Consider the following 13,749-nt stretch of genomic DNA (forward strand, 5'->3'; position numbering starts at 1 on the left):
GCCTTAAAGCAGGAGCTGATCTCACAGCTCCTGCATCGCGTATGTATTCAGCTCATCGGCGGATGGACGCCAATGAGCTGAAATTGTGACAGGCAAGTGCCGGAGGGCCCCCAGAGGCTCTGTGGGCCCCGGCACTTGCCCGACTATGCCGTGCGCTGACGCCGGCCCTGGATTAATATAATAATGTACAGCACCATGGGATTAATGGTGCTATATAAATAACCAGTAACACTAGTATATAGGTATACAGAGAGAACTCTAGTAATAGCTTCATTCTCATGATCTACATGTCTGACATGTCCCTCCTTCTGTCTGCAGTATTCAGTATTCGGAGGACGTGGGGGATCGTTGCGGATGTTTCATGTTATAACAAGTCATTCTGGATTATTGAATTCTTTGGTGTCTTATAGAGTCTAGAATTCGCGTCGCCATCCCTGCGTTATCCTGGAATAGATTTCCGTGGTAGATTTATTAGGATTATTATTTGATGATGATAAATAGGAGGAGAGATCTCAGGTCAGTGCCGAGGCCGGGGGTCCAGCGGGGGATGGTCCTATCTGGAGTAGGAATAGTCTGGGTAACATCTATAATCCTTGTCCCATAACGAAAAACTGAAATATTTATAACTGTTAGAGCTGTATGTGTTAGTCTTCATGGATACTAATAAGAGATTCTTCTCACAGACGACTTTATACCGGGAAGAACAGGAGGTGGACTCTAACTCTCCGTTCTGGTATCTCCAGCAGTCATTGTTGTTGTTCCATGTTCTAGAAGAAATAAGAGCAAAATGTAAGAAGGAGAACACAAAGAATAAGAAGGAAGAACCCCCCCCCCCCCCCCCCCTTAATAATGCCAGACCAGGGAAGGTGAGTAACAGTAACAAATACTCACCTCTCCTGGGCATCCTCTTCAGGGCCCTTCCAGCCTGTGACTGAGGTCTTGCACCCCAGGGGTCGCTGCTGGGCTCTGTAATTGGTCCTCAGTGATCATATGGGGTGCATGGTAATAATGTGAATGGGCCCATGCGCCGGCTTAAGCCCAATCACAGGTCCTAGCAGTAACTTCTGGCGCACATGACCACAGTCCCAGGAAGGTGAGGACCAAAGAAGATGCTGGAGAGAGTCGGATGGATCAAGGATTTCACCCCCAAAGACATGGAAAATTCACCCCAAATCTGCCTCCCATTAACAAAATGGAAAAATCTGCCTCCTGCTCAGTCTAGCTGCAGACTCTACAGTAGATTTAGCCGCAGAGTCAGCGTTTCGGGTATCCCAGCCAATTATGGCCATTCATCTGGACCTACTCAGCAGAGGAAAGCTGCATCGGAATGGCGAATCCTATGGCCAAAAACAGAGAGTTTCTCCTCACTTTCTGCTGTGTGAACATAGCCTAAGTGTTTTTCATTTTCTATCACTCCCGTGAGCCATTAGTTGCTATACGCTGCGGTCTAAGGAGACCCCGATGTATAATAATAATGTATAATAATAGCACTAACACCAAAATGAACAAATATTCAGCAAAACTAATTTTGTGGGTTTCTCCTTAAGCCGCTCGAGGGGGATTTTGGGAGCATTTTACACTGTGTGGAGCTACTGTAAGGAGCATATTATACTGTGTGTGTAGACACTGTGGAGTATAATATACTGTGTGTGGGCCACAGTGGAGTATTTTGTACTGTGTAAAGAAACTGTGGAGTATATTATACTGTATGGGGTGACTGTGGAGCATATTATACTGTGTGGAGATACTGTGGAGTATATTATACTGTATGGGGTGACTGTGGAGCATATTATACTGTGTGGAGATACTGTGGAGTATATTATACTGCGTGAAGATACTGTGGAGCATATTATACTGTGTGGAGATACTGTGGAGTATATTATACTGTATGGGGTTAATGTGGAGCATATTATACTGGTCCAAGAGGGGTCTGGAGGGCCATGAAGTGGACCACTGTGGAGTAGGAGCTGTGGCAATAACAGATATGACTAAGGGGTGTGAGTTTGTTTCTCGCAAAAGCCTGAAACGCTTTATCTTACCCAACAAAGTACGTCTCTTCTTACATTGTGCTGAGTATAAGAACATGTGAAGGATATCACTGTATGTGTTGGTCAGTTCAAGCTCAATGATATAAAAGGAGCGGTGTATATCATGTGCAGATCAGGAGAACAGAAGACTTACGGTTCATAGGATTGTTTCCCTCTTAGTTGTTTACCGACCCAGAAACTGTCTTTCTTTATATCAGATAAAAACCTCTAAAAATGACAATAATAGAGAAAATCAGAAGATAGAAACAGATAATTGCAGAGACATAAATCCGAGCTGATCCTGTATGTGATGTGTGCTGGAGGAGAACGATGCACTAGACTGTCCGGGGTCGGTACATGCGGCTCATACAGCTGACTTGTCCACACCTAGACTAGAACTTTCCAGAGGCTTCTGTGCGGTCAATATATGTAGAAAAACACAGAAGTCCCATCAGACCTGTTATAAGAGCAGCGGGGAGAATTGTAGAAAACTGTAACCGCTTAGTCTGTATTCACACTGATCCTGATACTGTAGCCTTTCATATGGCCCCAGTGGGTAGGCCAGTTTACATCAGAACATCAGTCTTCAGTGTCAGGTTAGGTTACAGTCAGTGTCAGGCTGTAGTCAATGTCCAGTTAGGTTACAGTCAGTGTCAGGCTGTAGTCAGTCTCAGGTTAGGTTACAGTAAGTATAAGGCTGTAGTCAGTCTCAGGTTAGGTTACAGTCAGTGTCAGGCTGTAGTCAGTGTCAGGTTAGGTTACAGTCAGTGTCAGGCTGTAGTCAGTCTCAGGTTAGGTTATAGTCAGTGTCAGGTTGTAGTCAGTGTCAGGTTAGGTTACAGTCAGTGTCAGGCTGTAGTCAATGTCCAGTTAGGTTACAGTCAGTGTCAGGCTGTAGTCAGTCTCAGGTTAAGTTACAGTAAGTATAAGGCTGTAGTCAGTCTCAGGTTAGGTTACAGTCAGTGTCAGGCTGTAGTCAGTGTCAGTTTAGGTTACAGTCAGTGTCAGGCTGTACTCAGTCTCAGGTTTGGTTACAGTCAGTGTCAGGCTGTAGTCAGTCTCAGGTTAGGTTACAGTCAGTGTCAGGCTGTAGTCAGTGTCAGGTTAGGTTACAGTCAGTGTCAGGCTGTAGTCAGTCTCAGGTTAGGTTATAGTCAGTGTCAGGTTGTAGTCAGTGTCAGGTTAGGTTACAGTCAGTGTCAGCCTGTAGTCAATGTCCAGTTAGGTTAAAGTCAGTGTCAGGCTGTACTCAGTCTCAGGTTAAGTTACAGTAAGTATAAGGCTGTAGTCAGTCTCAGGTTAGGTTACAGTCAGTGTCAGGCTGTAGTCAGTGTCAGTTTAGGTTACAGTCAGTGTCAGGCTGTACTCAGTCTCAGGTTAGGTTACAGTCAGTGTCAGGCTGTAGTCAGTCTCAGGTTAGGTTACAGTCAGTGTCAGGCTGTAGTCAGTGTCAGTTTAGGTTACAGTCAGTGTCAGGCTGTACTCAGTCTCAGGTTAGGTTACAGTCAGTGTCAGGCTGTAGTCAGTCTCAGGTTAGGTTACAGTCAGTATCAAGCTGTAGTAAGTGTCAGATTAGGTTACAGTCAGTGTCAGGCTGTACTCAGTCTCAGGTTAGGTTACAGTCAGTATCAGGCTGTAGTCAGTCTTAGGTTAGGTTACAGTTAGTGTTAGGCTATAGTCAGTGTCAGATTAGGTTACAGTCAGTGTCAGGCTGTAGTCAGTGTCAGATTAGGTTACAGTCAGTATCAGGCTGTAGTCAGTGTCAGGTTAGGTTACAGTCAGTGTCAGGCTGTAGTCAGTGTCAGGTTAGGTTACAGTCAGTGTCAGGCGGTAGTCAGTGTCAGATTAGGTTACAGTCAGTGTCAGGCGGTAGTCAGTGTCAGGCTAGGTTACAGTCAGTGTCAGGCTGTAGTCAGTGTCAGGTTAGGTTACAGTCAGTATCAGACTGTAGTCAGTGTCAGATTAGGTCACAGTCAGCATTGCAGTTATTATGTATATTATCTGTCCACTTACACTCAGTTTTCAGTATAGCAGGGTGCAGGGAATAGTGTAAGAACATTTCTTTATTTCATATTCATCTGCGATTTCAGCTTCATTTCACCATAGTTATACAGTTTATTCAGTTCATAGAGATTTTCCAGCATGTTTTATACTAATGAACTACCCACAGGATAAGTCTTCAGTATATGATGTGTGGTGATCCAACACTCGGACCTGCACAGATCAGCTGTGCCCACATCGGACACAACTTCAGTGGACGAGGAGTGTGTGCAGTCTACCAGTCACCTGACATTTGATTCTGGGCAGAGTCACCTCCACTCCCCATTCACTACAGCAGCTTCCCTGCATCTGAAGATTTAAAAAACAGCTGATCAGCGTGGGGTCCGGGTATTGGACCACGACAGATCATATACTGAGGACCTATACTGTGGGTAGTTCATCAGTATCAAACATGTGTCGTGGGCTGGAAAACCCCAATAATCACTTTCATAACTAGAAATCCAATTGCACAAGACACCAGGGATCAGACATCCCATGGACCTTACCTTCAGAGCATCGTCCTCTGATTGTACAACCATCAGATGAGATTCTTTCTCTTCACAATATTTTCGACTTTGTTGCCAAGATTTTTTTTCTTCAGAGAAGAATAAACATTTATTGCCAAACTGTTTCCAATCGTCAGAGCAAAAACCTGAAACAAAGTGTGAGAATGATTATTACACCTGCAGATTATTCACCCAGAGATCCATCCAATCTGACAACCAAATCCTCCTGTCTGTATACACAGTATACAGCAACTCTATATACAATATACAGAATAGAGAGGATTCTATTGGTCTAAGGAGTGTGAGACATCGGTGCATATAGTGTCACTATATAGTGAGTGCAGGACATAGGGATTATAGATTCAGTTTCTATTGGTGCTACAGATGACTCCTCCTATCAGTATACTTTAGTTACCCCCTCCCCTTCTCCCCATTTCCCCCGGGCTGAGCTACGCCTCTGGATGGGGTTATCTCTATAATAAATGGCTGTTAGGCAAGTGAGATGAGACAACCTGTAATATCCATGACTAAATATACACTATGCCCATAAACATGTAGAGGGTGAGAGAGATCCGGGCGGCGCCTATGCAAAAAAGTGGTGCAAAAAGCATCCAATATTAAGGATTCATTATGACCCCTGCAGGGCAACTAAATGCATCAAACAAACTTTCCAAACTAGAATGTTCTATGACTGAAAAGTGATGAAGAACAGAGTTTTCCAAGAAAAAAAAATCACAAATTATCCCTTTGTGGGAGAAAATGCAGCAATGAGCAAAGGTTTTTTGATTCTTTGCACCAACGGTGAGGCCTTGGCAAGTGGCAACGGCAGAATTTGTAGAATAACTTTGCAGACTGTCAGCGAGCCGGGATTGCCTGAAAAGTGATAAAGATTTGACTTTATAAAAAGCACCAAAAATGATCCCTTACTAGGAAAACATGTGGAATTGAGGAGCAAGAAGGACTGAGATCCCAAATAATTCCAGCTGCAGTTGTCTCTGTCTGTTTGGTGGCTTCAGAAGGTGACACACTCATGAGACCAATGGAGGAATTAAATATAACATGTGGCCCCTTGGTTTGCTGCGTTCCGTAATCCATGACTTCTCAAACTACTTGTGTCAGCGTGCTCATTGGGTGCTTCACCTTACAGCCATAAAATGGGGGAGGGGCAGTGTAAGTAATGGCTTGCCCTGGTGAAGATGAAGGCACGAAATCATCCAGTGAGGGGGAACTGGTGGAAGCAGATGGGTCGCGTCCATGGATGATGACTGACCGTGGCGTGGTACTAGCCCCTGGCCTTAATGCTTTTGTGGACTGTGGCTGAGACTGAATAGGACGGTCTCTCTCACTTGGGGCTAATTCCATTTTGCCAGATTTTCTGGTGACGCCATTTCATGTGAGTTTCTAGACCTATCCCCTACACCTGGGCCTGCACGACCATGGACTATTCTGTTTGCAGATCTTGCGGATCATTTGACAATGTGCAAGAAAATTCCCATGAAGCTCCACCTTAACAGGAGCACAAGAGTTTCCTCCTACTTTCGCCTGTCCCCTGTCCTGGATTTTTCCTCTCACTTATATAATAGTGACTGGCGTCAAGTATAACACCGCAGGGAATTCTTTGTTTGTATGAGAAGAAGCCTTGAAGGGGCTAGCAGGCTGTTATTAACCTATAAGATGCAGCTTCAGCCATCTTGGATTCTGTACTGATAAATAACGGGGGGGGGGGGGGGGTACACTCTGGGATCTCTTCACACCCCAGTGGGTAATATTATGACGCCCATCCCACTCTTATACTCAGCTTTCCTGGGCTCCTCGGCAGGGTCAGGTCCTCGTTCCCGGTTGTCCGCAGCTTCTTTTGGCCTTCTGGGTCTGTTGCTCTGGGTCATTTGGGGGCATTAATGTAATTATGATTTAATGCAGGCGTCATGATGTTGATGCTCCGCCCAAATGACCATTGAGGTCCAATCACAGGCCTTGGCATTGACCTGATGCCAGAAGACCCTGGTGATGCTCAGGATGGTGAGGGGAGGATGAAGGTTTTATTTCTCCGCACCTTCCCTGGACCTTCACTTATTATACAAACCTCAGAGCATAACAATGATTGTTGGGTACAAAACCCCAAAATGTCAGGTTTGGTGCACACACATAAGATGTAATGTCTGATGGGTATATGCCGTACCTCTCTCCTTCTGAGACATGACTTCTTCCAGATGTTTCTCCGCTGCTTTCTTCTCGTCTGTAGATTTATTGACCGTCTCCTGACACTCACCTAAAGATTTCTCATGGTCCAGAACCAACTTCTTCTTCTCCTCACCGCAGGTCTCGGAGGTCTTCTGACACTGTAATAAAGAGGTATCGAGGTCTGTGAAGAAGCAGAAACAAAATAACACCCCCCCCCCCCCCAAAAGGGTAAAAACTGAGATGTTACTGATAGTAACTGAGGCCAACGCCAACGAGTATACAGTCCATAAGTCAGTATATGATGGCTCTATACTCCTATATGGTCCTATACACTAGACTAGAGCTGTGAGGTGGACGGATAGAGTGAGGCAGAAAAGAAACGACACTGTACAGGTGCGGCCACCACCGCCAGAACACAGAGGTGGCCATAACCACTGAAAACAGAGAGAAGAGACAGGGCAATAAATACAAGTATGTGTGAGACACTGTCTATTAATATTCTATAGTATAAGACATTACTAGGATGGTCATACCCCTTTAAGGTTCAGATCCAAGTCTTCCTTCTCCTTCTGACAGGTCTCCAGGCTGCTCTCAGTGTCAGATGAATCCTTCTCCATCCTCTGAAGCCTCCAGGACAGACTGCTGCTCAGCTCCTTGTGCGTTACAGAAAGGTGATGGAACTGACGGGACAAGTCCATGTCTGGAAGGGAAGAAATCCCGGACATGTGAGTGACATAAGGCCGGAGAGGAGAGGGTTAATGTAAGTCTGTCAGTGACCCCTGACCATAATATGGTGGATCAGATGGCAGAACCTGTCTGGTGAGTGGTGGGCAATATATATATATATATATATATATATATATATATATATATATATGGGGCAAAAAAGTATTTAGTCAGTCACCAATAGTGCAAGTTCCACCACTTACAAAGATGAGAGGCATCTGTAATTTACATCATGGGTAGACCTCAACTATGAGAGACAAAATGAGAAAACAAATCCAGAAAATCACATTGTCTGATTTTGTAAGAATTTATTTGCAAATTATGGTGGAATATAAGTATTTGGTCACCTACAAACAATCCAGATTTCTGGCTCTCACAGACCTGTAACTTCTTCTTTAAGAGTCTCCTCTTTCCTCCACTCATTACCTGTAGTAATGGCACCTGTTTAAACTTGTTATCAGTATAAAAAGACACCTGTGCACACCCTCAAACAGTCAGACTCCAAACTCCACTATGGTGAAGACCAAAGAGCTGTCAAAGGACACCAGAAACAAAATGGTAGCCCTGCACCAGGCTGGGAAGACTGAATCTGCAATAAGCAACCAGCTTGGATTGAAGAAATCAACTGTGGGAGCAATAATTAGAAAATGGAAGACATACAAGACCACTGATAATCTCCCTTGATCTGGGGCTCCACGCAAATTCTCACCCTGTGGGGTCAAAATGATCACAAGAACGGTGAGCAAAAATCCCAGAACCACGCGGGGGGGACCTAGTGAATGAACTGCAGAGAGCTGGGACCAATGTAACAAAGCCTACCATCAGTAACACACTACGCCACCAGGGACTCAGATCCTGCAGTGCCAGACGTGTCCCACTGCTTAAGCCAGTACATGGCCGGGCCCCTCTGAAGTTTGCTAGAGAGCATTTGGATGATCCAGAAGAGTATTGGGAGAATGTCCTATGGTCTGATGAAACCAAACTGGAACTGTTTGGTAGAAACACAACTTTTCGTGTTTGGAGGAAAAAGAATACTGAGTTGCATCCATCAAACTCCATACTTACTGTAAAGCATGGGGGTGGAAACATCATGCTTTGGGGCTGTTTCTCTGCAAAGGGGCCAGGATGACTGATCCGGGTACATGAAAGAATGAATGGGGCCATGTATCGTGAGATTTTGAGTGCAAACCTCCTTCCATCAGCAAGGGCATTGAAGATGAAACGTGGCTGGGTCTTTCAACATGACAATGATCCAAAGCACACCGCCAGGGCAACGAAGGAGTGGCTTTGTAAGAAGCATTTCAAGGTCCTGGAGTGGCCTAGCCAGTCTCCAGATCTCACCCCTATAGAAAACCTTTGGAGGGAGTTGAAAGTCCGTGTTGCCAAGCGACAGCCCCAAAACATCACTGCTCTAGAGGAAATCTGCATGGAGGAATGGGCCAACATACCAACAACAGTGTGTGCCAACCTTGTGAAGACTTACAGGAAACGTTTGACCTCTGTCATTGCCAACAAAGGAGAGAGAACAAAGTATTGAGATGAAATTTTGTTACTGACCAAATACTTATTTTCCACCATAATTTGCAAATAAATTCTTACAAAATCAGACAATGTGATTTTCTGGATTTGTTTTCTCATTTTGTCTCTCATAGTTGAGGTCACCTATGATGTCAATTACAGACGCCTCTCATCTTTGTAAGTGGTGGAACTTGCACTATTGGGGACTGACTAAATACTTTTTTGCCCCACTGTGTATATATATATATATATATATATATATATATATATATATATATATATATATATACACACACACACATATACTGAAATGATGATACAGATAGACAGTGACATCATTATTTAGTGACCCCTCCTGGAGGTGTGTGACAATCCTCACGGATCCATGTCTGAGTATTAGGAGTCGGGTCGGAGCCTTCGCCGTGGTGTGCTGAGGTTACCGGCCCTCTCCTCTTTTGCTTTTCCGGCCCTCTTCTTCTTCTGGTTCTCAGGGGGCAGACCAGAACCTCTGTGGCAGTGTATTGGGGGTTGCCAGTCCCCTCCTAAGCAGGACCGTGGACTTCCAGGGCAGGGGGTCAGGTGGTGGGCTGGAGCCTACAGAAGATGTTCTCTCTCCGTCTATTCAGTGTCACTGCTAGTTAGCTCCCTCTTTTGTCCTGTGTCTCTGCCCTTGACCTTCTGATTTGGTTTCCTGGACTCGGCCTTGCCTCTTGATTTTGTACTGTGCCATCTCCTGTTGACAACCCCGGCTTGCCTTTTGACCTCTGCTCCCTGAGCCTGACTTTGGATCACTCTGCTCTTCTGTTACTGACCCGGCCTGTTTGACTTCCCCTCTGGATTACCCTTCTGTACTGCGCTGCCCTCACGTTAATGAACCAGATTGGACAACTAGTCTTTGGTGCACTGCTGCCATCTACTGGCTACCGCCAACTGCTGCCTTCTGGTTCTTCAGACCTTCATCTCAACTCTGAAAACCTGCTTGTAAGTGATTCTAGTTTCTGGTTCTGCTGTGCATCCAGCTTTCCCTGGCCTATACCGCCCTGCCTGACAGTAGCCTCCAAGTCCATCCCCACCATCAGGGTCTCTGGTGAATATCTCTGAAGATTTGGGGTTGGTGCGACCCAGTGTGCGCTGGACGCTCAGTGCTGTGTTTTGTCATGCTGATCAGTGTGTGTGGTACTGGTACTCACTATGTGCTCGGTGCTGCATCACTAACACCGAGTCAGTGTGATAATAGTCATATATTCCGCACTACCTGTGGACAGATTTGTCATTTTTGAGGTTCCACCAATGGCAGCTCCGAACATGATCTTAGCCATTATGCTTCTCTCTGACATTGGTCTGACCTATTGACCCAGAATTCCAGAGTGAGGAGCTGGGAGAGGCACTTGTGATGCTTTCTCTAACCGCTGCACTAAGCTGGGTATACGGCCTATCCTTATAATAGTCTAATTTTTCTTCCCCCATGTTATCTTTATAGTAAGGAAGGAGACAGGAGACACGGCTGACAGTCCAGAAAGGCCCTGGTGTGAATTACATGCTACAACATTAGGGAGAAGAGGAGGAACACACAGAAGCCTGACTCACGATCGCATCACTCCTGGATATAACATCTTCTGGTGACTGAGATGGGTGAGCTAACAAATCACAAACGCCATTTTCAATTTTAGGAAGTACAACAATCCTGTAGCTACTAGTGCTGCAACCAAAACTAGAAGCAGTGTTGCTGTTACCACCCACATTCTCACTGTTAGAACTCGCACAAGTGTTTCCTCCTCTCTGCACCTTTTTCCTGTCCTTCCCTGTTTTCTTTCTAGTCCAGTTTTATTGCACACTGTTTAATTATGGAAGTTGACAACAATTCTGACATTGTGACCTAGTCAGTGACTATTGGATTAGTATTGTGTCGATGAGCTTGTGTTTTTTTGCTGTTACAATTATAATCAGGGGTCAGAAGACAACTGAGAGAATAATAATTTACTACAATGCATCTCATGGCGGCCATTTTACTTTGTCTGAGACAAATCTCCATTTGTTGCTGGGCCCAAGACTATAACTTGAGTGTCAAATACAGCAAAACACCTCAATATTCTGAGTCATGTTTTTTTTTTTTTTTTATCGAAGGTCTCCGTCTGTGCCAATCAAAAACACCAAGTGCACGAAAAAAGTGTGGGTGCCACACTAAAAAAAACATGCCCAGGATGCTTGCCAAAAAACGAACCCTTCCCCTAAAGGGGAGAGAGGTTCCTGACTCAAACTCTTCCCCACAAGGACCAAAAGGTGACCGAGTGGGGTCGAGTATCCGAAAGGGCCATCTGCCGGAGCAGGATGGCCCTACCCAACATCCGTTTTCCCCTCGGGCTGCCACCACCAAGAGTACTCAGGATTACCAGTCGCCAAGTTTCTCTCCGGGCTGCCACCACCAGAGATACTCCTTGGCTCAGGCAAGAAGTCTGCGCCTGCCCTGGTTCCCCAGGACAGGTCAGCTGAAAGAGGGGAGAGACCCATTACAGGCCTCATCCCCAGACACCATCAGGAAGCGTCCCAAAAGGGTACAGCATCCCTTCGTCGACACACAAAAAGGTGACAGAGTGAAAATAAAAAACGTGAGAAAAACACTTAATAAGTGGTAAAGTGCCCTTTCAGAGCCCGGTTTACCGCCAGATCTATAAAAATTACTCCAATGCTGGTAAACCAGGCATTAAGGAGTGGGGTGCTCAAATGGTGTAATCCAGTGCCACGCAATAGTGCCCAAATCAGTGGGTTTCCCAAGCCCAGTGACTTAAGGCACCCTGGGGGCCACTCAACCCCCAGGGCACGACACCAGAGACCTTCGAGCCCTTCACCGACCCATGGTAAGATCCCCAAGGGAGCATCCTGTCCCCCTTGGTGGTCGTGTTGACAGCGTCAGTGGCGTTCTGCCAGCTCCCTACAGTGGTCCGCTGCTAAAACCACTGGCGGAGCCGGCGTACTAACCACGTCCCCCATCAACAACGCCTCAAGTGGTTCTCCGTTCAGATCTCCATAGCTTTCGGCCTACTCCTGCTGTGACTGGTCGCGGTCCCGGCTCACCAGCAGTTTCGCCTACTAACTACTTCTGATAAGAACAGATACTACACTTGATCTTGAGTCATGTTCTCTAAGTGCTCAGCCCTAAGTCTGCCGAATATCTGATATCACATTCAGAATGTCACTTACACTTTACTGTTAGTCCAATGGTGGAAGCCAATAACATGAGGGATAACAGTAAGAGGAGAAGAGACAGGAGGGGAGCCCAGGCCCGAAATCCTAAAGGAAACAGAGAATAGTCATATTATATTAATCCCATGGTGCTCTGTACATTATTATATTAATTCCATGGTGCTCTGTACATTATTATATTAATCCCATGGTGCTCTGTACATTATTATATTAATCCCATGGTGCTCTGTACATTATTATATTAATCCCATGGTGCTCTGTACATTATTATATTATTCCCATGGTGCTCTGTACGTTATTATATTAATCCCATGGTGCTCTGTGCATTATTATATTAATCCCATGGTGCTCTGTACATTATTATATTATTCCCATAGTGCTCTGTACATTATTATATTAATCCCATGGTGCTGTACATTATTATATTAATCCCCATGGTGCTCTGTACATTATTATATTAATCCCATGGTGCTCTGTACATTATTATATTAATCCCATGGTGCTGTACACTATTATATTAATCCCATGGTGCTCTGTACATTATTATATTAATCCCATGGTGCTCTGTACATTATTATATTAATCCCATGGTGCTCTATACATTATTATATTAATCCCATGGTGCTCTGTACATTATTATATTAATCCTATGGTGCTCTGTACATGATTATATTAATCCCATGGTGCTGTACATTATTATATTAATCCTATGGTGCTCTGTACATTATTACATTAATCCCATGGTGCTCTGTACATTATTATATTAATCCCATGGTGCTGTACATTATTATATTAATCCCATGGTGCTGTACATTATTATATTAATCCCATGGTGCTCTGTACATTATTATATTAATTCCATGGTGCTCTGTACATTATTATATTAATCCCATGGTGCTCTGTACATTATTATATTAATCCTATGGTGCTCTGTACATTATTACATTAATCCCATGGTGCTCTGTACATTATAATATTAATCCCATGGTGCTGTACATTATTATATTAATCCCATGGTGCTTTGTGCATTATTATATTAATCCCATGGTGCTCTGTACATTATTATATTATTCCCATGGTGCTCTGTACATTATTATATTAATCCCATGGTGCTGTACATTATTATATTAATCCCATGGTGCTCTGTACATTATTATATTATTCCCATGGTGCTCTGTACATTATTATATTAATCCCATGGTGCTGTACATTATTATATTAATCCCCATGGTGCTCTGTACATTATTATATTAATCCCATGCTGCTCTGTACATTATTATATTAATCCCATGGTGCTGTACACTATTATATTAATCCCATGGTGCTGTACACTATTATATTAATCCCATGCTGCTCTGTACATTATTATATTAATCCCATGGTGCTGTACACTATTATATTAATCCCATGGTGCTCTGTACATTATTATATTAATCCCATGGTGCTCTGTACATTATTATATTAATCCCATGGTGCTCTGTACATTATTATATTAATCCCATGGTGCTCTGTACATTATTATATTAATCCCATGGTGCTGTACACTATTA

At 44.2% G+C, this 13,749-nt stretch overlaps 1 protein-coding gene across 1 annotated transcript in view; it reads right to left on the bottom strand.

The window, feature by feature from the left end:
• Nucleotides 1-553: 553 nt before the first annotated feature.
• Nucleotides 554-13,749, bottom strand: part of LOC142191065 (uncharacterized) — a 32,854-nt gene continuing 19,658 nt past the window's right edge. Inside the window, exons 3-8 of the mRNA XM_075262332.1 lie at nt 12,197-12,286; nt 7,288-7,454; nt 6,753-6,912; nt 4,574-4,719; nt 2,182-2,255; nt 554-767 (exon numbers count right to left, since the gene is read on the bottom strand). Of these exons, the coding sequence (XP_075118433.1) occupies nt 554-767; nt 2,182-2,255; nt 4,574-4,719; nt 6,753-6,912; nt 7,288-7,454; nt 12,197-12,286 (851 nt within the window). The remainder of the gene's footprint in view (nt 768-2,181; nt 2,256-4,573; nt 4,720-6,752; nt 6,913-7,287; nt 7,455-12,196; nt 12,287-13,749) is intronic.

Source organism: Leptodactylus fuscus, chromosome 1 (genome assembly GCF_031893055.1).
Source record: "Leptodactylus fuscus isolate aLepFus1 chromosome 1, aLepFus1.hap2, whole genome shotgun sequence".
Lineage (NCBI taxonomy): Eukaryota > Metazoa > Chordata > Amphibia > Anura > Leptodactylidae > Leptodactylus > Leptodactylus fuscus.